This window comes from Canariomyces notabilis, assembly GCF_033297395.1.
Source record: "Canariomyces notabilis strain CBS 508.74 unplaced genomic scaffold N656scaffold_49, whole genome shotgun sequence".
Lineage (NCBI taxonomy): Eukaryota > Fungi > Ascomycota > Sordariomycetes > Sordariales > Chaetomiaceae > Canariomyces > Canariomyces notabilis.
This window is the reverse complement of record NW_027041871.1, coordinates 19,479-43,117: the sequence shown is the minus strand read 5'-3', so window position 1 is coordinate 43,117 and position 23,639 is coordinate 19,479. Positions and strand designations below refer to the sequence as shown.

General features: G+C 55.6%; 9 protein-coding genes across 9 annotated transcripts; 6 read left to right on the top strand and 3 right to left on the bottom strand.

Moving 5' to 3' along the window:
- Positions 1-1,293: 1,293 nt before the first annotated feature.
- Positions 1,294-2,234, top strand: N656DRAFT_793375 (family A G protein-coupled receptor-like protein; the record flags this gene model as incomplete). Its single annotated transcript, XM_064817160.1, has 2 exons — positions 1,294-1,416; positions 1,497-2,234. 2 exons carry the CDS (start codon positions 1,294-1,296, stop codon positions 2,232-2,234), a joined length of 861 nt encoding a protein of 286 aa, XP_064664732.1.
- Positions 2,235-2,841: 607 nt separating this feature from the next.
- Positions 2,842-5,340, bottom strand: N656DRAFT_720694 (uncharacterized protein; the record flags this gene model as incomplete). Its single annotated transcript, XM_064812459.1, has 3 exons — positions 2,842-2,929; positions 3,007-5,201; positions 5,266-5,340. 3 exons carry the CDS (start codon positions 5,338-5,340, stop codon positions 2,842-2,844), a joined length of 2,358 nt encoding a protein of 785 aa, XP_064664731.1.
- Positions 5,341-6,412: 1,072 nt separating this feature from the next.
- Positions 6,413-7,693, top strand: N656DRAFT_772790 (uncharacterized protein; the record flags this gene model as incomplete). The annotated part of the gene is made up of 3 exons (XM_064813953.1): positions 6,413-6,446; positions 6,503-6,610; positions 6,669-7,693. 3 exons carry the CDS (start codon positions 6,413-6,415, stop codon positions 7,691-7,693), a joined length of 1,167 nt encoding a protein of 388 aa, XP_064664730.1.
- A 1,043-nt stretch (positions 7,694-8,736) lies between these two features.
- N656DRAFT_820896 (uncharacterized protein) lies at positions 8,737-11,032 on the top strand (the record flags this gene model as incomplete). Its single annotated transcript, XM_064818416.1, has 4 exons — positions 8,737-8,779; positions 8,908-9,131; positions 9,272-10,428; positions 10,492-11,032. 4 exons carry the CDS (start codon positions 8,737-8,739, stop codon positions 10,880-10,882), a joined length of 1,815 nt encoding a protein of 604 aa, XP_064664729.1. The 3' UTR covers positions 10,883-11,032.
- A 51-nt stretch (positions 11,033-11,083) lies between these two features.
- On the bottom strand, positions 11,084-12,418 carry N656DRAFT_742352 (uncharacterized protein). The gene is made up of 2 exons (XM_064812832.1): positions 12,322-12,418; positions 11,084-12,256 (listed from the first exon to the last, which is right to left on the bottom strand). Exons 1-2 carry the CDS (start codon positions 12,339-12,341, stop codon positions 11,182-11,184), a joined length of 1,095 nt encoding a protein of 364 aa, XP_064664728.1. The 5' UTR covers positions 12,342-12,418; the 3' UTR covers positions 11,084-11,181.
- Positions 12,419-12,652: 234 nt separating this feature from the next.
- On the bottom strand, positions 12,653-14,199 carry N656DRAFT_785602 (uncharacterized protein). Its single transcript, XM_064816429.1, has 3 exons — positions 13,620-14,199; positions 13,370-13,556; positions 12,653-13,305 (listed from the first exon to the last, which is right to left on the bottom strand). Exons 1-3 carry the CDS (start codon positions 13,704-13,706, stop codon positions 12,935-12,937), a joined length of 645 nt encoding a protein of 214 aa, XP_064664727.1. The 5' UTR covers positions 13,707-14,199; the 3' UTR covers positions 12,653-12,934.
- Positions 14,001-14,987, top strand: N656DRAFT_793370 (protein prenylyltransferase; the record flags this gene model as incomplete). Its single annotated transcript, XM_064817159.1, has 1 exon — positions 14,001-14,987. One exon carries the CDS (start codon positions 14,001-14,003, stop codon positions 14,985-14,987), a length of 987 nt encoding a protein of 328 aa, XP_064664726.1.
- A 2,405-nt stretch (positions 14,988-17,392) lies between these two features.
- N656DRAFT_793369 (acid protease) lies at positions 17,393-22,009 on the top strand (the record flags this gene model as incomplete). Its single annotated transcript, XM_064817158.1, has 6 exons — positions 17,393-17,593; positions 17,774-19,059; positions 19,831-20,935; positions 21,033-21,198; positions 21,257-21,746; positions 21,976-22,009. 6 exons carry the CDS (start codon positions 17,393-17,395, stop codon positions 22,007-22,009), a joined length of 3,282 nt encoding a protein of 1,093 aa, XP_064664725.1.
- An 859-nt stretch (positions 22,010-22,868) lies between these two features.
- N656DRAFT_720692 (uncharacterized protein) lies at positions 22,869-23,078 on the top strand (the record flags this gene model as incomplete). Its single annotated transcript, XM_064812458.1, has 1 exon — positions 22,869-23,078. One exon carries the CDS (start codon positions 22,869-22,871, stop codon positions 23,076-23,078), a length of 210 nt encoding a protein of 69 aa, XP_064664724.1.
- Between the last annotated feature and the right edge of the window lie 561 nt (positions 23,079-23,639).

Sequence of the window (23,639 nt, the reverse complement as noted above, 5' to 3'; positions counted from 1 at the left end):
GCCAAGGAAACCAATGCCGGGCCTTATTGCTACGTTTTTAAGCCTAGCTAGGGTGTGTCATTGGCTGGGCGAGAGCTCGAGAGAAAGAGCCAATCCGTTTGGGCAGCGGCGGCACACGGCATTAGTGGGCCCCGGGCTGCAAGCGGGTATGCAGGATGCAGATTGCAGATGCCTGGCTCCCGAAAGGGACAAGAGAAAGTGCGAGAAACAGAAAAGCATTGTTTTTGTCTCTTTGATTTTTTTTCCTCTCAAGAAATCAAGGAACAAAATTTTCGCTGGGCAAATTTTGAGTAGGAAAAATGGGTCTCTGACGAAAGAACGAAGGACGAAAACGAAGGGATTCGAAATTGTCAGCAACCCTGGACGGCGAACCCGGCTCGGCGTCAACGGCACTATCGCCATTTTTCGGCCGTGGGTTGGGTTTGCTAAGCTCCTAAGGAAGGGCGTCTGCCACGGGGACATCAGGTTGAGTCACTCGGCTGCTGCCGGTGTTGCCGGAGTGTTGTTTTGTAATCGGACACTTACATTGTCGCAATGAGCGGCATGGGCCGGAGAAGGCTAGAGAAAAAAACAGCTGCACCTGCGTGTGTAGCATCGAGTGACAGCATTGGCTGGGCTGAGAAACGCGAGAAACTTCCTTTCCCCGGGTCGGCAAAGTCAGCGGACGTCACTCGGATGAGGTGACTCGGGTGATGTCAGAAACGGCATGTATCGACACTACGCATACACTACCTTGTCCTTACCTGATCTTGACCAGATATGGGAATGGTACCCTTGGACTGTTGGGGTTTAGCGGCATGGATGGGCAAGCAGATTGTGAGTGTAAGTTGATGGGTCGTGACATGATTGATGAGGCTCGCTTATTCGATATCACCTGCTCCAAGTCAGCCCAATTCGTTCAAGTCCGGATTGTTCGGGAGTTCAAGGAAGCTTACAATATCCTGAGTGTACGTGTAGTGTACATACCGGTTGGTGTAGGGCGGACGAGGATGGCTCCGATGGATCGGTGTTACTGTTGCCCCTCCCTTGCGTGCCGTTGCTGCATCCAGGGAGATCACAGACATCATCGAGTGGGAGAACGAGAGGGCGAGTGAACGTGACACGGCTATAAGAAGTTGATACCGCCCCAATGCCACACCTTATTTCTTCCCTCATGTCCAGTCCATCCCCGCCCCAAAGTATAATTTGCAGTTCCAGCGTCTCTTGCTCTTCCCACATCCGCCTTTCCCCCGCGAATACCCAATACCCAACGAGGACAGCCATTGCCCTGCCTGCCTACCAGAGACAGCCACCATGGTAGCCCTATTCCCTCGAAACGACGCCTTGAACGTCCACCCGCCCGCGGGTAACCAATATCTGACGACCAACGGCTCCAACTGGCTGTTCACTGTCACGACCATCTTTGGAGTATCTCTTGTAAGTCGTCCTCGTCGTTGGCTGCCTCTTCATGCGATGGAAGGCAATCCACAGTAACTGACCCTCCACCCCCTTCACAGCTCGTCCTCTATGGCCTCAAGTTCAAGGCCCGAGCCGGCGAGCGCTTCTTCCACTACCTCTTCATCCTGGCCAACTTTGTCGGCATGATCGCCTACTTCGCCATGGCCTCGGACCTCGCATGGGACCCCGTCCGCCAGTCCAACGAACTCGACCGCAGCGGCCCTATCCGACAGATCTTCTGGGCCAAGTACGTCTTCTGGGTCGTCGAGTTCCCGGTCCTCATCATCGCCCTCGGAGTGCTCAGCGGCGTCGCCTGGGCCACCATCCTCTACAACGTCGCCCTCTCCTGGATCTGGATCATCAGCTACCTGGTCGCCGCCTACACCACCAGTAACTACAAGTGGGGTTTCTTCGCCTTCGGCTTCCTGGCGCACATCTTCCTTCTCATCTCCACCATGCACCACGGCAGGGGCAGCGCGGGCCGCGTCGGCGCCGGCCGCGACTACACCATGCTGGCGGGCTGGGTCAACCTCGTTTGGCTTCTGTTCCCCATTGCCTGGGGCCTGTCGGACGGCGGCAACTACATCGGCGTCACGCCCAGCCTCATCTGGTTCGGTGTGATGGACCTGGCCCTGCTGACCGTCACCTCCTTCGCCGTCGTCTTCCTCTCCCGCCGCTGGGACTATGGTGCCCTCAACATCGCTTTCACCCAGTACGGCCGCGTCCACGCTCCCGGCGGCCACTACCCCGAGAAGCACGCGCCCGCTGCCACGGCTCCGGCCGCCGGCACTGTCTAATCAACACCAGATTAGATACACTCTTTACTACTCCAAAGCATTGGAGGGCGGACGTACCAAAAAGGGGGTGAAGCCGTGGTCACTGTTTCTCTCCTTTCTGGTCCGTCCAGTGATATCAACCATTGGCAAACTTTGAGAAAATGGAAAAAAAGAATAACGGCAAATGAGAGCACATATGGTAGCGGTCCTTGTTTGGTTTTGGGTTTGGTACATTGTTTTTGATAGATGCCACGATACCCACAAACGCTCGTTTAGGAGGATAAAGATGACGATGACATTCGGCCTTCGGGGTAATGTATAATTCATGACTCTCAATAAATCACTTTTATCAAAAGAAAACCTTTGATTAGGGTATTGTGTCTCGATGAAGCACCATGCCTCTAAACTCGTCCTTATCTCAATAATATCATGTCGTCCTAATCATAAAGTGTTCCTTGCATCGTCATCGTTACCATGGCCCAGGACCGGAAAGCAAACCAAACCCAAGCAGCCAAAAGCCAAAAGTCAAAAGCCAATCGCAGGGTCCACCATCCCAGAACCATGCTATGCATCACTCCTCGCTGTCCCAAACCAAGCCAAGCCAAGCTTTCTGCAATAGGTAAACCGCCTAATCCTCTCGATCGCGGTCTTGTTCATCGACCAAAATCACCACCGTCATGGTCGCCGCGTACGCCTCTCGGATGGCACAGGCCATGCTATAGTGGCAGCCACTGTTAGACCACACCAACAACGGTCACACATATCAGCTTCAACGTGGAATGAAAGAACTTACCAAGTTCTCCCTAAATCAGCCACCACGGCGCTCAGCCCCCAATGCGCACACCACGCCCGCGCGAGGACTTCGTTATCCGGCACGCCAAACGCCTCGACAACGAGCACCCTTTCGTCGTCCCCTCCGCTGAGCGTACTAGGACTCGACACCCCCGTGGCGGTGGTGCGGTTGTTATGACTTCCGCTCCCGCTCGCGCCCGCCCCGGGCCCGGGTGGGGACAGCGAGCGCGCATTCCTGTCGTGCCGCTGCGCTCCTCCATAGACTCCGTTCCAGTCCCGGACTTTGACCAGCTCATCCGCCTTGACGGGAGTGTAGACATAGTCGAAAAAAAGCGGGTGGGGGCCATCGGAGCACGGCCAGGCCGAGACAAAGCTGACATCAAAGGCCAGCCGGAGCGGCCATGAGACGCCGTCAATGGCGAACTGGATACTGGCATCGTACCAGCGCGGGGCGGTCGAGCTGTTGTTGCTATGGCTGCTGCTGCTGTGGTTGTTGTGATTATTGTCGCCGTTCGTGGCAGCCGTGGAGGCGGTGCCGGGCCGGTCCACGCAGGGTCGCAGGCTGAGCAGTTCGATTCGGACAAGATCCTCCAGGTAGCCGTCGTCGTCGCGGTCGGGCCCTACCAGCGAGTATTCTCTCACCGGGTAGACCTGGCTTGGCGGGCCGAGCGGGTCGGACCGCTCGCTCATGGAGCGGATGTCTTCTGGCGTCACTCGATTGGGCGGACGGCGCGCGCGGATGCGGGCGATCTGCGAGCGTCCTAGGTCGCTTGTCGGCCGCGCCGGGCCAACCCACCCGGCCAGCTGTCGGCAGGTCGGGGCGAGAACCTTGCCTACAATCGAGGTCGCTGTCCAGTAAGTATAGCTGTTGCGGTATTGGAAGCCGCAGTTTGGGTGCACATGCGTCAGAAGGGACAGGTCGTCGGTGGCTTTGTCCGGGTCAATGTCGATAAGGGAGTTCATGATGAAGAAGGGGAAGGCGGGACCGGGCAGGACGAGCCCGCTGAAGAAAGCCATGGCGTGCGAGCTGACAAGGTCGAGCGTTGAGTCGGTGTCGCGGCGTTTGAGCGCCGAGAGCGTTTCCTCGAGGTTCGGCCACTTCATCATTTGCGCAAATCGTTTGAGCATCTTGACCTGTCGCCTCTTCAGCTTGAATCGCAGCTGCAGCTGGTCCGGTGTGTTGCCGTATTCTTCGATGCGGATATTGTCGCGCCACCTGCGCGCCAACGCTAGGTTCCATTGTATTGTCGGTGGTATCTGTGTAAGGAGCTTCTCTCTCGCTTCCGTCATGTGGTGGCGCGAGTTAATCCGGAGGTCCAGTTCCAGGCTGAGGAGCAGCTGGTGGAAGAACTTGTGGAATGTCTGACTGTTTGACGGGCTCGTGTCAAAAATGAATCTTGTAACGACCTGGTTTCTCGGGTTGGTGAAGTCGGTCCACTCGGGTCGTGAGAGAACCAGAATCAGGTCGGTGATCTGCTTATCTAGAGTCTTATGCGGACTCATATATTTATCTGGATCCTTTAGTAACCGCCGGTAGAGATTCCTGTACATGAGATCCTCGTCGTCGTCCTCCAAACCCCTCTCCAGCTCCTTCAGACGCGCAAGGATGGTTTCCAGCTCAACTTCGCGCGGCACAACCCCTGAATCGCGCAGCGCAATGGACGGGGGTACGACGCTCGCCAGGGATACCCAGTGGTTCAATGTGATGGTGCCGGGGCGTTTGCCGAAGCAGAAGGCGTAGCTGGGTTGTTCCAGCGTCTCCCAGGGGTAGTTGGCGGGTCCCGACTCGACGAGGCGTAATGTCATGAGCTGCGTCATGGAGTCGTGTAGGTTCACAGCGTCAGTCTCTTCGCCCCGATTACCGGCCACGGTCGCGAAGAGCGCATAGTAGTGGTCAGAAGCGTGGGGTATTGGCCGCTTGTGACCCTTAAATGCGGGTACGCCTCGGGATATAAGCTGCATGGCCGGGCCCAAGTTCAGCTCCTCGCTGCTCGACATTCCCGAGGGCGGCCACTCGGTCAGCGGCCCATGATCGTATGAATCGCTATGCGGATCCTCGCGGCCCTTTCCCTTGGTAGCGCTCAGGTCGGTCCGTCGTGGCCTCCGCCTGGTGCTCGAAATCCCGGTGGGCGCATCTGACCTCCTACGGCGATCGAGGACATCACCTTCGCTTGCCCTTCTCGGGGATTCTTTGACCTTGACCCCCTTGTCAGCACATACATGCGAATCATCTCAGTTGTTGCCGAGAGTAAAATCATACCAACTTCTCACTCTTATTTGCCGACTTTTTGTTAAGGAACAGGCTCCATAAGCTCTTCTTTTTGGACTCAGACATGGCGGGCGCGAGAGTCCCTCCTGGTCAGGGACTCGTCCTTGGAAGCTCTCTGTCTCTAAGGTATGTATTGATAGCCGCTAGGGTACTGCTACCATTTGGAAATTTCCTAGGGATACTCAATTTTATATGTGGAGCGGTCTGTGAGGCTGAGTTGCAGCAGACACGCGTGTCATGGCTTGCGCAGCGGCGCATGAGTCTGCGTTGGCGGGCAGCGGTGGGTAGTAACGTGATGCATGAGGCGGTAGACACTACACTCGACGGGTAGCATTCGCGGGCCCGGGTTGGGTATCAGTCCCGTTGGTTTGGGGAGCTGAGGACCTTGCCGACGGCAATGGGAATATCGTAGGCAGTTGAGGTGTGGAGGTCCTTGGATATGTATGTAGAAAGCTGTGAAAGGAGAGTCAGGAGTCCAGGCCAAACCATTGCTCCTTGAAGGCACAGCTCAGATGAAACAGGCATGCAGTGTCTTTGCCCACCAAAATGCCCTGCAGCCTAACTTTAAAGCTGGTGCGCACGTAAGGGACTCTACCCGATTCGCGCCGAGCCCAATCACTGACTTTCAGCTCTGCTCTGGTGATGCGAAGTCTACTACCGGCCGTGCCAGATCATTCAAGGAAGCAGACTGGGTATGGATATTGGGTGGTGGGCATCTCAGTGCTGCTTGCCTTCCAGGACGCACGAAGGGAGTGGGTGATCTCTGTTGGCACGCATAGGCTCTCAACGACAGCTTGAACGCTCCTACGGGCCACGTGCAGAGGTATTAGCTGGCAGTTCCGTGGTGAGATGCTCCCACCACGTTTCCAGGAAGGTTGCTTCCAATCGGGTCTAAGGTTGGGTGAACGACCACTCTGTAGAGTAGAGTGCGGGGATCAAGGGTCAGGTTTGGGTGCCAGAACTTCAGAAGGAAAGATGCACTAAACTTGTGGGGCAATGGGGCTCCCTTGGGGATCACACTCTCACCGCCCTGCATTCGTCGGGCAGAATCCAGAATTTTTAATGAATTGAAGGGAAGAGTTAGCTACACCGCAAGCAACAACCTACCTACACAGATTCCCAAGGACAACCGTATACGATGGCCCCTGAGCTGCGCAAAAGAAAATCAAAGCGTTAGTAGTTCAATACGGGCATCATGTTGCTCAGAAGGCTAATTACCCATCTCTAGCTGCTGTTGCAGAGGCGGAGAGAGAGACACCATTACCCCCCCGAGCGAAGAAGACAGCCAAGGCAACCAAGGCTACCAAGACCACCCCGAAGGCCGAGAAGCGCAAAGGTTGGTGATATCATGCTTACAGATCCTGAATACTGCTGACACAGTGCATCTGCTCCAGCTCCTGAGGATGCTTCCCCCGTTGCCGTAAAGAAGCTTAAACCAAGCAAGGATGTCGCCTCTAGCAAGAAAGCTGCTGCGCCAGCCGGCGACAAGGCTGCCCCAACGAAGTCGGCAATGAAGAAGAAAGAGAAGTCATTGAAGGACAAGTCCCCCGCCGAGAAGCCAGAGAAGAAGACCGCGGAACTGGAGAAGCAGAAAAACGGCGATGACGTGTCTGGCGACGAAGAGGACGTTGACGAGGAGACCAAGGCGCTGGTGGAGACTCTCGACAGCGACGATGAGGGAGAGGAGCAGACCCAGATCAGCACGTACAAGAAGGGCCAAGACGTCGGCAAGATTCCGAAAGCAAAAAAGCCGACCAAATCCTCTACCAATGGTAGCCAGCCGGGTGTCATGTACCTGGGGAGAATCCCCCACGGTTTCTACGAGCACGAGATTCGGGCCTACTTTGGCCAGTTCGGCGAGATTACGAGGCTCAGGGTAGTTCGGAACAAGAAGACGGGTGCGAGCCGTCACCGGGCCTTCATCGAGTTTGCCGATGCTGAGGTGGCCGACATTGCCGCGCGCACCATGGACAAATACCTCTTGTTCGGGCATATCCTGACGGCAAAAATTGTCCCGCCCAGCCAGGTACATCCTGAGCTGTTCAAGGGTGCCAATCGCCGTTTCAAGGTGGTGCCCTGGAACCAGATGGCAGGCAGGCAGCTGGAGCGGCCCCTGTCCGAGTCCCAATGGCAAGCGAGGATCTCCAAGGAGGAACAAAGGCGTGCCTCTAGGGCGGAGAAGTTGAAGGCCATGGGCTATGAGTTTGAAGCTCCTAAGCTCAAGCCAGCCGAGGCCAAGCCGCTGTTGGAGAACAATACTGAGGAGGCGCCAAAGGCTATAGAGGCCGCTCCCCTGGCCGAGCAAACCGAGTCTAGGGATAAGGAGATTGAAGCGGCCAAGTCTAAGGAAGCCGAACCTACAAAGGAGGCGACGCCTCAGAAGAAGAAGGGAAAGAAGGGCAAAAAGACAAAGTCATGAGTTAGAGCAGTAGTTACAATCTGGCGTTTTGCGATTCGATACCCTGGATTCGATGAGATACAGAGGCGCTTAGAACCAGCGGCTTACGTGTTGAAATGTCCGCACCAAGCGAACCTGACAGACCCTTGGGAGTAAGCTTGCGCTTGGAGGGCTATCAGGATTATAAAGCGCGAGACAGCTAATCTACTTCTGCCCGGTTGTGAAAAAGCCAAACTCTTTGCTGGTAGCAACGGCAGATTCAAATTTGATGTCAGGCGAAGGCTTGTGAAAGGAAGAGAAAAAGTGAAAATAAGATATGGATAGCGAGTGAAACTTTGAATCAGTTGGCATCTGATTATGTAATCATACTTACGGCTTGCTCTGTACCCTCTGTTAGCGTCAACCCTACGAAACTGAGGGATGCAAGACATACGGAGTAGGTAAAGTGGCATTCCACGATCTATCACAGACGTAGACAGCAAAGCCGCAACCGTCCGTTAACCGCCTGGTGCGACGATGGGATTATCTAATTAGTGTCTTGTATCCGTAGCTGAGAACACACCCTCTGGACTACGACTCTCAGTATCAACATTACCTACAAGAGTAGCTTCGTACAGTACCTTACTTTACATACAGCTGAACCCACCTGGTCCTACTGTGATTAGATCGGGCCTTGCTTGCAGCCAACATGTACTACTGTACCCCTTTCACCTTCACGGAGCCCATTGTCTCGTTTCGATTAGGTGTAAAAGGACCTAAGAGGTTGGATGCTGATAACAGCATGATAACGAGCCGCCGTCAAGGCACACGAAGGACCAGCTGACTCGGGGTAATACGAGAATCTTTGGAGGGTAGAAACTTGGCTGGCAGTGGGTGCCATCCACTAATACCTACGTCTGTGTAGGTACTAGGTAGGTGCAAGCAGTCTCTAGACCCGCGACCACGATCAGAGTCAAAAAGACCAAAACAGCAGCATTTGCCCGTCTTCGGGATCCATTTGTATGTACACTAGTCCTCCACAACCACGACGCCCAGCAGCAAGCACCTCCAATCGCAATTGAACCATGTCTTCTCCCGGTGGCCTGTCCGTCCAATCAGCAGCACGAGGTACGTCTAGATGTGGGCTGGGGTACTGCACGCCGGCGTAGCCACACAGAGATGCAGCGGTTTAGGCCACATCGTCGCCCTCGATTTCTCGTTTATCTGCATTCGCGCTAATGGGAAATGACGCGCAGGTACCGCCGTCGATCCCAGCAGCAGTAAGAAGAAAAGCAACAAGAAGAAAAAGGCCAACAGCACCAGCAAGACAAGCAACGGCAACGCAGGCGCTGACACAAACGCCGACGCCGACAAGTCGCGGACGCCAGCGCTCATCAAAGACGGAGCAGACACCGGGAAGCATGGCGCTGGGAGCGCCGCGGTCGAGGAAGTGTCTGGCGAGCTTGAAACTCTAGACCTGGTATGCTTTGGTCCGCATCATCTCGCTACGTTGCAAGCACCGCCTAGTTGTTCTTCTTCGCTGGTGATCGCAAGTTGGAACTTGGCGGTGCATCTTCGCACACTGTGTATTCAACACTCTTCTGACCTACGAACGTGCAGAGTTCTGTACCACGTCCGCAACCACATCAGGATCCCACAAGTGAGCACTTGCCACCGGACGGGCCAGGGTCAGAAGCGGAAACGGAAGGAGATCGGACAGCAGCTGTTGGAGCGGCCGAGAACGAAGAGGACCAAATCTCTGCCGCGAACGGCCATGCCGGCGCAAACGGACACTCACCAATTGACACGGTATCAGGGGCCACGAACGCCAAGCTAGAAGCCATGTCACAGGACCGCGAGGCCCTGCGGATTGAGGTGGAGCGGCTGCGGAAGCAGCTTGAGAGCATACAAGAGGCCCACGCCAACGAGATTTCGCAGCTGCGTGCCGACCTGGACGAGAGCGAGGCGGCCAAGGAGCACGCCGAGACCCAATATCAGACGCTGCTGGGCCGCGTTGAAAAGATCAAGGAGACACTGGGCGACCGCCTGAAGCGGGACAAGGCCGAGCTGGAAGAGGCCAAGGACCGCGTGGAAGAACTCGAGACCCAAAATGAGGAGCTACAGCGGGCCGTACAAGCGCGTGAGGAGGAAACCGGCCGCTTGAGAGAGGAGGTACAGGAGCAGGCACGCGAGCTTGCGAGCTTGCGGAGTAGAACAAACCTATCGCAGCAGAATTGGCTGAAGGAGAAGGAGGACATGGCCAGGCAGGTGCAGCACCTTAGGAGCGAGCTCGAGTCGACCACCGCCGCCATGGGCGAGTGGGAGGTTATTGCAATGGAGGAACGTTCCCTGCGCGAGAGTCTAACCGACAAGGCGTCCGACCTCGAGGAGCAGCTCGTTAGCGCGCGGGAGGCGTACGAAAGGGTCGCGTCAGAGCGGGATACCCAGTCCCAGGCCATCGATGGCCTGCAACGGGCTCTCCAGGAGATCCAGGAGGCCCGGAAGAGGGAGCTGCGCGAGATGGTTGAGTCGACGGAGGAACAGGTGCAAGCCCTTAAGCGACAAGCTCAGGAGGCCGACGCTAGAGCGGCCGAGGCCGAAGCAGCCAAGGCAGCGCTATCAAAGGAGCTTGAGCGGACAGCTCCATTTGAAAAGGAGGTTAAGGAAAAGAACTTGCTCGTTGGCAAGCTACGACACGAGGCTATCGTACTAAACGACCACCTCACCAAGGCCTTGAAATACATCAAGAAGACCAAGCCAGAAGAGACGATTGACAAGTGAGTCTCCTCGTTCCCATCGGCAGCTGGCACCCCATGACGATAGTCGCTAACCCTTCATAGGCAACTTATCTCCAATCACTTCCTCCAATTCCTCTCTCTTGACCGGTCCGATCCCAAAAAGTTCCAGATCCTCCAGGTCATAGCCGGCCTACTCAGCTGGACCGATGAGCAGCGCGAGAAGGCTGGCCTGGCGCGGCCCGGTACGGCGGGCAGCCTCCGTCTACCGACCTCGCCCTTTCACCGGACCCCGAGCTCGCCGGCGCTCAACAGCGACTTCTTCTCCGAGCCGACGCCCATGTCAGGCAAGGAATCCCTCGCCGACCTTTGGGCGAGCTTTCTTGAACACAGCGTTGACGAAGCAGGGGCTGCTGGGGCCGGGCCGTCGAGGAAAGACAGCGCCTCGAGCGTGGCTACGTCGGCGACGAGACCGGACACTAAGGGGCATAATTAGCAGGCGGGTGCCCCTCAGTTATCCACCCATTTACCAATGTATATACGTCCGCAGTAAAAACATATCACGGCGTGTGTGTAGCGCGCGCCACCGAGGGATGCAGGTCTAGATAAACAATGCTGTCGGGAGTCACTGGCGACCGCTTCGCCATTATCTGGAATGACACAGAACCTTCACGAGAGCAGAAGTGCACTGGCTTAAAGGAATCGGGAGCGGTGCCTGCAGGACCACCTCGTATCTAAACAACTTCGTCAAGGCACAATACAAGAAGTGCCCGTTAAACCATCATATAGCTCTGACTAACCTACAACCTCCACCTTCCCACTCCCCCCACCATTCCCTTGCCCCCCAGGCGGCACGAGCAACGCCTTGGCATACGCCTCGGCGTCCCTCTCGATACTCGCAATATCAATCCGCTTCTCCAGCGCATCCTTGACCCCCTCAATAACCTCCCTCTCCTCCATCATCTCCCTCATCAACCTTACCTCGTGTCCCCAGTAGGCGTTTCCCCTGTTGCGCAGCTCTTCATCCCTTAGAACGGTGTTCTTGATCACGCCGGCGGCGTTGACTTTGCCTTTGACCCCTCCAAGGGCGCGGAGGACGGCCTCGACCCTCTCTGCGGGGGAAGGTGGCGTGACAAACGCCCGCTGCGTGCCGCTCAGGTACAGCAGCGCGGCGAGCAGCACATCGAGCGCGGCAAGCGACACGTAGCGCCAGGCGCGCGCCGTCCAAAAGAAAAAGTCAATCTCGCCCAGCCGCAGCGCCCGAGCGTTACCCGTGTGCTGGTAGCTCGCCACCAGGTACAGGTCGGCCAGCGTGAGCGCCACGGCCGCCAGCGTCGCCGGCGTGCGCCACCTCCCCGACGCTTCACTGCCGGTAAAGCTGGACGACGTCACGGCCGCGATGGCCACAAGATTAAACAGGTGGGGGCGCAGCAGGTCCGGAAGCGCGTAGTACAGGTACGAGCGGGGCTCGTCCGAGGCGCAAAAGGGGCAGGTCGCGACCACGTCCGGGCCGAAATGCAGGTACAGCAGGCGCGACTCGAGCGAGGTGAACTTGTTGCGCAGGGCCAGGTCTTCCGGGGTAAGCTGCCCGTTGGGGCGGAGGGTGGCGAGCCGCGTAAAGAGCACGTCGGCGGGAATCTGCAGGCGGGACTGCGTCGCTTTGAAGATGTTTTCGGGCGCGAGGAAGGGCAATGTGCGCAAGAGGAACACGGACGCGAGGATGGTCAGGACAAGGATCGAGCGGAATATCGGTAGCGGTAAAGGGCGCGGCTTGAGGCCGTGGAGTTTGGAAGCTGCGCGGATGGAGCGGTAGTAGGCGAGCGCCTTCGGGAAGAGGAGGGGTCCGAAGAAGATGAGGAGGGACTTGATCCTGGTTTCTGTTAGTAGGTTGTCCGGATATAGTTTACGGTGGCACATTTGCCTGTGATAACTTACGTCCCCCAGGGTATCGCCATCGTTGAGCGATAATGTGCTGCCTTGGAGGCAGGCGGCTTTGGCGTTGAACGTTTCGGATTTCAGTTGGTTGGCATCGTGGCGTCGAGGTTCGATGCAAGGGGATTACCTATAATGGACAAGGCTGACACAGACAGGGGTGCTGTGTGAGTGGGTCCTCGGCAATCATAAGTTGGCTCAGCCTCGCCCGCCAGTCGGGGGAAAAATTTATAAATTCAGTGGTCGTTGGATCGATATTTTCAACCCACACTTGATGTTGCTTCCTCCAGCAAGCAGACATCACCAATACACTACAGAGAAATACTTTGTATTGTTATCATGCTCATCGGTTATCTCAATATACAACGTCGATACGTCCAGTTTTCCGTCTCCTAGGTTGAAGCAGTGACATGCGGTTGGCACTATCGAAGCTTTGGCAGCCCTATCAATGGTTGCTCAAAGTCAATGTGTTGCCTAGAGCGAGCCCAAGCACTCTGCCAAGAGTCATCTCACGTCGTGTTGCAGAGTTCCAGCTCCGGCCATGAAGAACAATTGCGTCAAATGGATGAGAGACATTTATTGACCCCCGACCGACTCTACCTTGCAGCTTGGTCTATCACAAATCCTTCTTGCCCTCTCCATCGCCAGCTCCGCCTGCTGCCGCAGGCATGGGCTGCTTCTGCTTTTGCTTTTGCGATTGTCTGCCTGCCGCGGCGAGCCCCATTATAGCCACCACCGTATCCATCACGAGCGCTAGCATGCCCGTACAAGCCAGCTGCCATACTGTGATGCTGACGCTGCCCAGCGGCGCACGCGGGAAGGACGCGAACCACTCGACGTAGTAGGGAAACCATCCGTAAGGGAGCCAAAACATGGGCTCCCGTCCGTACCACATGGGGAGGAGCCATTGCATGCCGCGCGTCGACATCAGGCGGATTATTGTGAGGTATCGGTCGAAGCTCGCCCGTGAAGCCTCGAGCCCGGTTTCTGTAAGTAGCGCAAAAGGTGTCAGCAAACGCGCCTCCAACCTAGGACTCCAAGGTGTCCGCACTCTTCTTTTCCAGCCCCTCCAGCAGTTTGTCATGTTGCCGCCGCAGCTTTGCCCACTTTGCAAATTGGTCCTGGCTGCTCGTCGCATTGAGCTCCTGTCGGACAGAGAGGTATTCCTTTTGTTTCCTGCGCTGGTCTGCAAATTCTCTGGAGAGAGGAGTTGGAAGAGACAGATAGAAGCGCCATAGCTAGGTGAGAAATCAGATCAGCATACAGCCCATGCAATGACATGGGAAGGGGACACTGCGCACCAGATTGTTAATGGTTGTTGCGCCGACTGTGTTGATGATTTTGACGACCAGCTCGATGGCAAATACTACCACTAGGAGAGATGGCATCTTGACCACGCTAACAGACAGGAATATCTCAGCGGCAAGTCTGGCTCACGATGCTGTCAACAACACATGTGTTTGTTGGGTGGCCAGCCTGCATCCCACATTCCCAAGAAATCCCATACCTAGCGATGACGGAACTGCCAGCTCACTCCACCCGCCGACGTGGGCTTGCCAGTCGCCAGTCGCCAGTCTCAAGTAAGGGTTAGGGTTACCCTGCATATCTCCGAAGCCCCTTCTTCGGGAATCAACAACTCACCACCACCCCCGACGAATACCTAGCACTCGCCACATCAAAGCATGTCTCGTGCCTTGGATAGCGGGACGAAAGCGTCTCTAAGATCTGGAGATCCCACTGCTGCATATCAGGCCATTTCCGACGTCCTGATGTCGTCAAGGGACGGTCTCTTGGAAATTGAGATTCTCGGCCCAACCCATCTGGGCGCAGGACAATACGTCGTTCGGGATGGGAGCGCCGTAGGCATTCCAAAAATTGGTCTCGTCAAGGCTTTTTTGGTCGCCAGGAAGCATTTGAGGGACCACCTCGATGGCGCTACACCACTGACCGAGGATGCCGTGCTCGCAGCGACAGCCGTGATCTTACTCCTTGATCCAGAATACCTCACGGCCGCCAACTCCCGCAAGCGTCTTATACAGCGGCAGCTGTCGCTTGACGGCGATGCACACTCGAGGCTGCAAAGGGAAAGGCGCTTCGTCGACAGCCTTCTTACGAGCAGATTACATAGGCACACAAAGTCGCCTACTCTTTGGAGCCACCGCCGCTGGCTGCTCGGTGAATTCCAGAAGTTTGGCATGCCCGTGGATGCGCTCGGAGACATCACGACCGTCGTGTTTGTGGCGGGTGAGAGACATCCACGAAACTACTACGCCTGGTGTCATGCTCGGCTCTTGGTGAGCCTGGACAAGCGTCCAAACGACCAAGAGATATTGGCGGCCGTGAAGACGTGGTGTTTCCAACACCACACTGATATCTCCGGCTGGTCGTTCCTCCACTTTCTGCTCCGCCTCGACGACGGGCGGGATACTGAGGCTGCCTGTTCGATATTCGATGAAGTCCTGAAGCTGGTCAGCTCACTCAGCCTAGCAAACGAGTCTGTCTGGGTTTTCCTTCGGACTCTGGCAGCGTCAGGCCTAGTAGGAGATAAGCAATTCGCCCAGCTCGTCGACATTCAGCAAAGCCTTCTCGGCACGTTGAACACCCTAACAGACCAGGCAGTGCTGCAGGCCGCCGTGGATTGGTGTCAAACATACCGCTACAGGACGTGAAAGACCTGGCGGAGTTGACGAGATAACTCGCAAACCTAGAGCCCTCAACGACCCATTGCAACCCCCAATACAACAGGGACCAAGCGATGCAATAGGCAGGCTATCAGGCTCCCTCATCATGTGTACCCGGCGGTCATGCATTGACCCTCATTAATCCTGGAGGACTTTGCCTACAGTACTGAAGGCCAGCTGCTCGATGCTAGGCCTAGGAAGCAAGGACGTCAGTATCCGACCAGAGTCCATATCTCCCGGCCGACACAGCATATCCGAGATATTCGATTATGCAGAAATGCAGCCGCCATGCAGCCGCCATCGAACCTTCGAGACCGCGCACAGTCTGCCTTGCGGTTTCCTGGAACTGAGACCCTGATCCGTTCAACCAACACGAAAGTTGATTTTCCGTGACGTTGGGGCAGCGAGGAGGTCCTGCATCTGATAATATCGAAAGGCGCTGCAAACACGATTCAGCCGAGAATGGCTGTCCCGATTGGGAAACACCGAATCGTATTTCTGCTGCGTACGCCGATACCTAGCATGCGATCATACGGCGATATGCTGTGTGAGGTGACTTGTTGGGTATGCCGGCTTGCTGCGAGCTCGACTGGGTTGGAATCTTCCTGCTGGCCGGGTGACTGTCAATCGGATCGGCCGAGTAATGTTAACTAGTCGACCCAGCTGTTATACCTAAACCGCCTCAAGAACGAGACAGGCAGTTTCAAGAGCAGCCTCAATTTTCAGCCGGTCCGAATTGAGGAGAAGCTGACATGATGTGAGCATCACACGAAGAATTCAGCATCCTCAAACCGTCCACTTTGTTGTGGTGCACATGTTCTGTTGTCTTTAGGCCGATTGGTCGACCCGGGCGGTCCACGACTGGGATCTTGGCGCTGCCGACATGACCGGGTTGCATCGCCATCTGGAACCCTCCCCTCAATCTTGCATCCAGGAGCACAGAAGTGACAGGCGCTCTTGTGCACCACATGGCTGGCACGCTCCGGATGGTAGAATGCGCTAATGTATGTCGAAAGACGCAATCGAACCAATTGCTGCTCATCCCAGCGTTCGGTCAAATCGTGATGAGTGGCCGGCATTTTGAACACTGAACTTCACAACGACCGGGGAAAATTGGGGATCGAACAAATTGGGATTGGGAGCACAGACGCCGCTGCACCGGCCAGGAGCTTGTTCGTGACCATTGTCCAATCAAAGCGCCCTTGCAGATTGGACATGGACAGGGGCGCCAGCAGCAATCAGCGGGTCGCTGTTTATGGCAAAGGCTGGCCCCACGATCCAAGACTTCGGCCGGACATGAAGGAAATTCGAGCTGCGACCTTCATGGGAATTTTGAGGTCTTGATGTCACGCTCAAGAGATCAACGTTCGAGGATAGCAAGGTGTGAAAGGGAATTGGACTACAAGAAGTCAGTTAGGGTGAAAATGCTCCGTTGCACTCCTCATTTTGACCGAGGCCGGCATGGTTTGAAACGGGCAGCCTGCCACTTGATGGCACCGCATCGCTTCTCGATAGGGAAGGAATCTTCGTATTGCGAGTCAAATAGACCGTTATCTTCGCTACTTCTTGATGTCACCACCAACACGCAGCGGTAGCATGTCACTTTCCCAACAGCCCGCCCGCTTGCCCGCCACAAGGCCCACCCCCAAGAAGCTCGGGCCAGGGTGTGATTCTCCATCTTCAATTCTCCACGATATTCGGCTCTGTTCAGATCCCCTCTCTCTCCTGAAGGTCACACTCTCTTTCCCATCTTACAGGGCCTCATCTGTCATCCACCTTCTCTCCCCCATCCCGCTTCCTGTCCTCGGGTCATGTGTGTCTCTCCTCGAGTGCTTTCCCTTGTAATCCTTCTGCATTGCAACTGTACTACATATCGTTGTTGGTAACTTCCATTGTCTTGCATCCACTTCTCTCGGCTCCTTTCGCACCGCTTTTCACTCCATCTTGCTATCTCGTCCTGTCATTCCACGTCTTATTAATTCTTGTTGCTGCTTAACGTTATCTATATTCTTTATATGTTTGTACGATTGCCTCGTGAGCCGTCCGCTCCCCGTCGAAGTTCCTTGTCCGGATTATCTTGCCTCCAACATCGGCCTCCATACAACTGAATCGTGCGATCTAACAAATGTCGCCCACCTAATCATTAATCGCCTAATATCTCTCGGTGCGCGAGTCCGGAACCCGCTCTCAATCTATTGGCAGCAATTGGTGCCCGTCGTCCTCCTTGGGGTCTCGATATTCTTCGGTCTGATTCTGTGAGGGCCGCCGGCCATCCGTCCCTGGTCTCCATCCGGCAGCTCCGGGCAACAATCTCTAGGAGCCATTGGCAACCCAATCACCGTCCCACCGAGGCTGGTGTGGGGTGGTGAGGCCTCAGGTGCTGGGTTTTCAACATGCTCAGAGGAGCCGCTCTGATTCTGCAGCTGACGCTATGGATTGTTACTGTTCATGCCTTCTTCCCCTTCATCCCCGACGACCAGTGCGATCCAGGTGAGCATTGTGGCCCGTTCAGCTCGGACTCGAAAAGGAGCCATGATGGGTCCGCTCAAATTTCCGAAGGAGTGACGCTCGATCTTGTCAGCCTACCCAGGAGTGTACGTGTAACACCGACAGAGCCTGCAAGCCCGAGCCAGCCGCGCAACAAGATGCTAACTAGCCTCATATAGCCCAACGTTAACTCGAATGCAGCAACGGAAAACATTGCCCAAGCTATCGAACGCGTCAAGGGCAAGAACGAAGGATGGCCGAACATTTCCCATTCCCATCCAGGGCAGCCCGGGCTGGGCAAAAGGGTGAATAACTACCAAGTCTCGGAACCCATTGCTCCAACAGCTGCAGACAGCGCCGGCATATATCAGTACGGCCCTGACTACTCGTACTTCATCAAGGTCCTCATTGGCTCTGCCCAACAGCCATTCTACATGCTACTGGACACGGGTGCTGCGAACAGCTGGGTTATGGGCTCCGACTGCGAGTCAGATGCCTGCAAGATGCATAATGTGCTAGATCCCGCTTCCTCGAAAACCTGGCGGTCGGAGAACAAGGGCTTCTCCATCTCATATGGTACGGGCGATGTCGCCGGCATCGTGGGCCAGGACACGATGTCATTCGCCGGCTTCAGTGTTGACCTATCTTTGGGGTTGGCCAATTACACACACAACGACTTTAGGCACTTTGCCTTTGATGGCATCCTCGGCCTTGCCATGAGCGCATCTGTGTCGGGCACCTTCATGCAGACGCTCAAGCAAAAGAAGTTGTTGAAATCTCTGGTTTTTAGCATATCCCTGAACCGGGATTCGGATGGACGGAACGATGGGCAGATTACCTTCGGGGGAATTGACCGAGCCAAGTATACTGGCGAGATTTCATACACAGACGTTCCACCACCCAATAAGGACGCAGGCGAATGGGTCATCCCGCTAGGAGGCCTCAGTGTTAATGGGCAGTCTGCTGCCGCTTCAAACAGGCTTGCCTACATCGACACCGGGACGTCGTTCGTGTTTGCGCCGCCAGACGACCTGGCTGCCCTATTCAAGCTTATTCCTGGCTCGAGCTCCTCCGAGAGTAACGGGTATGTGGAGTACACGGTTCCCTGCGATACCAAACACCCCATCACCATCACTTTCTCGAATGTGGCATACGAAATCTCGCCCGCGGACTGGATTGTCAAGACGAACGACCACTGCGTTAGCCGCCTTTATGGCTACGAATTCAAAGCAGGCACGTGGCTGCTTGGGGACGCCTTCCTCAAGAACGTATATAGCGTTTTCGATGCCGAGAATATGCGCATCGGATTCGCATCGAAGCCGGCATCCCCAACTAATTCGGCGTCCAGTTCTGCTGTTGCGTCTGCGACGGCAGTTCCCACCGTTGTCACGACAGACGGTTCTGCACGACCCGTCATGCCTGGCATCAGCGGACAGGAGACGGCGAGCAATTCGGCTGTTGCTGGAACGGCGACAGCAACAACAAGCCCGGCCCAGGTGGCTCTCGGAGACCAGCTCAAAAGCAGCACCTACCTCTCTGTTTTGTGCGTCGCCGCCGCTCTTGCCGTAATGGTGTGAGACGGCGGTGGTTGCGTGTAATAATAATCTGCATCATGGCCTGTGATACTCGGCGGGTGAGTGTGCACAGGCCTAGGCAAGCGAGTTGCGAGCCTGGAAGGGGGGCAGCCGTTTGATCCGGCTTCACGGCTCAGGCACGTGGTCCGGTATCTGATTCGTGTTTGCGTTCTGTAGAGCGAGGAGGTGGTCAAGTTGGAAAGTCAATGATACCCCAGGGCGGAGTAGGAACACGGACACGTCGAGCTCTGTGATCTAGCATGGGCCTCTGTCAGGGGCTCTTAGTTTTGTATATAGGATGTGTTTAATAAGATTCGTGAAAAAGCACCGTTTCCCGCCAATAGCAAGCTTGAGGATCATGGGGATTCGAGTTATAGACAAGTGGTTAGGAGAAGCTGATTGTACGCGTTTGGTACTTAACGGAATACATGTAAAATACGCCGTCGTAGCCCTTGCGAGGTGAATATTTCAGCCGCACTGTGTAACCGAACCACTGCAATTCAGCGGATGTGGCGCTGATTGGAAGTCCCTGAGCAACTTGAAGCTGTAACGTATCACATGGCAGGGGCTGTAATTGACAGCTTTGGCGTCTGAAGGTGACGGAAGCTTACGTTGTACAGAAGGCCCAATTCGTTACGTTCCAACGACCGTTTTATCCCGCCAAGAAACTCAGCGTCTTTGTTTGTTCTCAGCCTCCTATTCTCTTGCACAAGATTAAGGTCTGAACTAGAGCGACAAGGAGTGTTGTGACCCGGCCTGCGAACCGCAAGATGCCCTGAGTTGCAGCCGAGAATGGCCAGTGCCAAACCGCATGGCGCTGCAGCAGCTGCCGAGACCACTGCCAACAACCGCCGTGCTTCCCCGTCATCGACCGGCCGCAACGACAGTGCCAACAGCGGCAACAGTAACGACAACAATGAGGACGATAGGACAGGGCTACTGGCGGCGGAACCTGGCAGCCCAGAAGGACATGTCACCATCAGCAGTAGCGCCATAGTCCCTGCCGGTGACTTCAAACCCTCTTCCCTCGACAAGCCGCGCAACCCGCGAACTCCCCGAACGCCAAACCGCGTCCGCTTCGACTTACGCCCGACATTTGTCGACGATGGCGACGACAATGCTGCCGTCACGGCAACAAAAAGCAACGGCACTGCCACCTCTCCCGACACCCCCCACCACCAGTATCACCAACACTCACCGCAACACGACGGCTACCACCCGCCGCGGGAGTCCTTCGACCTAGACGAGGCCGATCCCCTCTCCTCACCCACCTCCCACCAGCAGCAACAACGCGTACCCTTGTTAACAGGCCTAGAGGCCCCCTCAGTAACGCTGTCCAACACGCTCACATCACCAAACCAGACTCGGTCTCCATCACCCACCTTAGAGCACGCCCACGAACACGCCCATGGCCACGGTCATGGTCACCACGGAGGACGAGCCAGATCGTCTCTACTATCCGCCTTCTCCAACATGGCCAACTCCATCATAGGCGCGGGCATCATCGGGCAGCCCTACGCGTTCCGGCAGGCCGGGCTGGTGTCGGGCACGTTCTTGCTCGTGGTTTTGACGCTCGTCGTCGACTGGACGATCCGCCTCATCGTGGTCAACTCGAAGCTCTCGGGCGCCAGCTCGTTTCAGGGCACCGTCGAGAAATGCTTTGGCAGGGCCGGGCTCGTGGCCATTTCGCTTGCGCAATGGGCGTTTGCGTTTGGCGGCATGGTTGCCTTTGGCGTCATTGTCGGTGACAGTGTGCCCAGCGTTTTGAGGGCCGTTTGGCCTGGCGCGGGAGGGTGGGTTGGAAGGAATGGGGTGGTGGTTTTTTTGACTGTTGGGGTGAGTTGGCCATTGAGTTTGTATAGGGATATTGCCAAGGTGAGTCTTTGACATTTTAGTTTTGTTGCTGGATTTGACCCTGTCGTGGTGTGGAAAAGGGGTTGCTAATTGGTATGGGTTTTCCTGGGGGAGGTAGTTGGCTAAAGCGAGCACGTTGGCGCTGGTGAGCATGATGGTGATTGTGGTGACAGTGCTGGTGCAGGGCATCTTAGTGCCCATGGAGGAGAGGGGCGCGTTAAAAGATTGGCGGTTGCTGGTGGTGAATGATGGTATTTTTCAGGCGATTGGGGTCATTTCGTTCGGTAAGTTATTGTTCCACTTGAACAGAGTCCTGGCAGAGGAGACTGACGCCTATCTCAGCCTTCGTATGCCACCACAACTCCCTCCTCATCTACGGCTCGCTTGAAAAGCCCACCATCGACCGCTTCGCCAGGGTCACGCACTACTCGACTGCCGTGTCCATGCTCGCCTGCCTGATCATGGCCCTGTCGGGCTTCCTCACGTTTGGCGACAAGACGCAGGGCAACGTGCTCAACAACTTCCCGTCCGACAACACCATGGTCAACATTGCGCGCTTGTGCTTTGGGCTCAACATGCTCACTACTCTGCCCCTCGAGGCCTTTGTCTGCCGCGAGGTTATGCTCAACTACTTCTGGCCTGGCGAACCCTTCAACATGAAACTGCACCTGCTGCTTACGACGAGCCTAGTGTTCAGCGCCATGGTGCTGAGTTTGCTCACGTGCGATCTGGGAACCGTGTTTGACCTGGTCGGCGGTACGAGCGCTGCAGCCATGGCGTACATTCTCCCGCCGCTGTGCTACATCAAGCTCACCACGCGGTCGTGGCGGACGTATCTTGCTTGGGGAGTGGCGGCGTTTGGCTGCATGGTTATGGCGATGAGCTTTGTGCAAGCTGTTTGGCATATGATTAAAGGTGAGATTCCCCTGGCAGTACCCCCGGTCTCTTGCCCCTTCTTCCCTGTTCTCGTCTTCGCTTCCTCAGTGACCTGGCTGATTGTGGGTTTATCATGTAGGCGAGGAAAGCGCAAAGCAGTGCTACTGAATACTAGCTTGATATAGACTACGCATCCGGATGTTTACATATGGGAGTTGAATAGACCATTCAAGGAAGGGTTGGGTGGCGGGCGTTGGGAGACGGTAGCATTAGGTTTATAAGAACAGTTGTGCCATGTCTCCTTGGCCGTCAGCCAGCCAGTCACATGCTTTGGCATCGTCTGGCTTCCCGTTTTTCCATACTTCGCGCCCCGTTTTGGCACTGACATGTCACTTACCCTGGGCGGGTAGACAGCCAAACAAGTGCGTTACCCGATGCATGCTGTGGAGTAACCCCAACCCAGGCAGGCAGCTCGAGAACCACGGGACGGGACAGCGTGGGGTAGCTAACGTGCAGCTAATGTACTCAGTGTCGGGGCCTCGGGGCATGACACTGCTCATCCACCTCTGAACATGCCCACGAGCAGATAAGGGCGTGCTAAGGTGCTCTTAGTTTATCCAGCTGCATCAGGCGGGTAGCAGGGCGGGGGCATTTCAACGGAGGGTAGTTTCAGGACCAGCTTCGATTCGCTCATGAGGCCCTGTGACTTGTCCTGGTGGGTGAGGTGGTTGTGCGGGCTGCAGGCAGCATCGGGCTCTTGGTGTTGTCTTTACTGCATACGTAGTATGCATTGTACGGTAATGTAGTTTGAACGGCAACAGGGTGACTGGCTGCTGCATGAAGTGCCCGTTAGATGATGGATGGGGGTGATCAGATGGCTTGCCAGCGGAGAAGGGGATCTCCAAGGTATATAGGACCCCGCTTCCCTCCTCCTCCTGATGAGTCCTAACTCTACCTTAACTTGACCCCTCCCTTTCTCTATACTAGTACTGTCCATACTTTCTCACACAGAATTCGCCTAAGATTATCTACGCATATTCTCACCTTCTTCAGTTCCAGCACAACAACACCAGCCAAGATGCATGGAGCTAGCTGCCCCAAGTGCGGTGCCGCTTCTGACGGCGTGAGCAAGTCCTGCGACTCCTGCGGCGCTGTATGTGGTCTCTTGTTCCGATCCGCTAGTTTGTCTCTTTCTTTTCTGAGCTCCCAGCCTCCGATTCGGAGCTGCCACTTCGGATTTAGACCTACCCAATCTTCCTCTTCTGCTTGTTTGAGAGAAACATGGTAGCTAACTGTGATCGCAGGCCTGCCCAAACTAGAAAGCCGGTCCGGGCCTCGTGCTACCTGTTCCTCTTTTTCGCCGTCGGGCTAGACTGTCTTCTCCACGGCTGGATCAGGCACGAGATCGTGCTACTAGACATTTCCCAAGAACAATCCAGGGGGCTTCGTTTGGAGGATTTGCTTCAAATTAGCTACGTCTATGTAGCAAGTTAACCGCGCGGAAACATCATTCCAATGCATGCTATCACGATGCTATGATCTGGTGTCGCTGGTTCCATCGATCTGTTCTCACTAGCGGCTCACGGCCAGGCATACTTTGTAGCACCAGTCGCTTTCTGACAACGAATGACGAGCTGATTTACCACGTCGATATGATGGCGATCATTGCAAGATGCGTGAATGCTATGTAGTTACTACAAGCTGGACTGGTAGGCGAATAACAATATCGTAGATGGTCTACGTTGACCGGATCTTGCTTGGGAAAGGCAAGCCAGGCCACATCCAGTCAACTCGGGGCTTATGGAGGCAAGAGCTGACATCTCTATACTTGGAACTCGGCGGGCAAAGG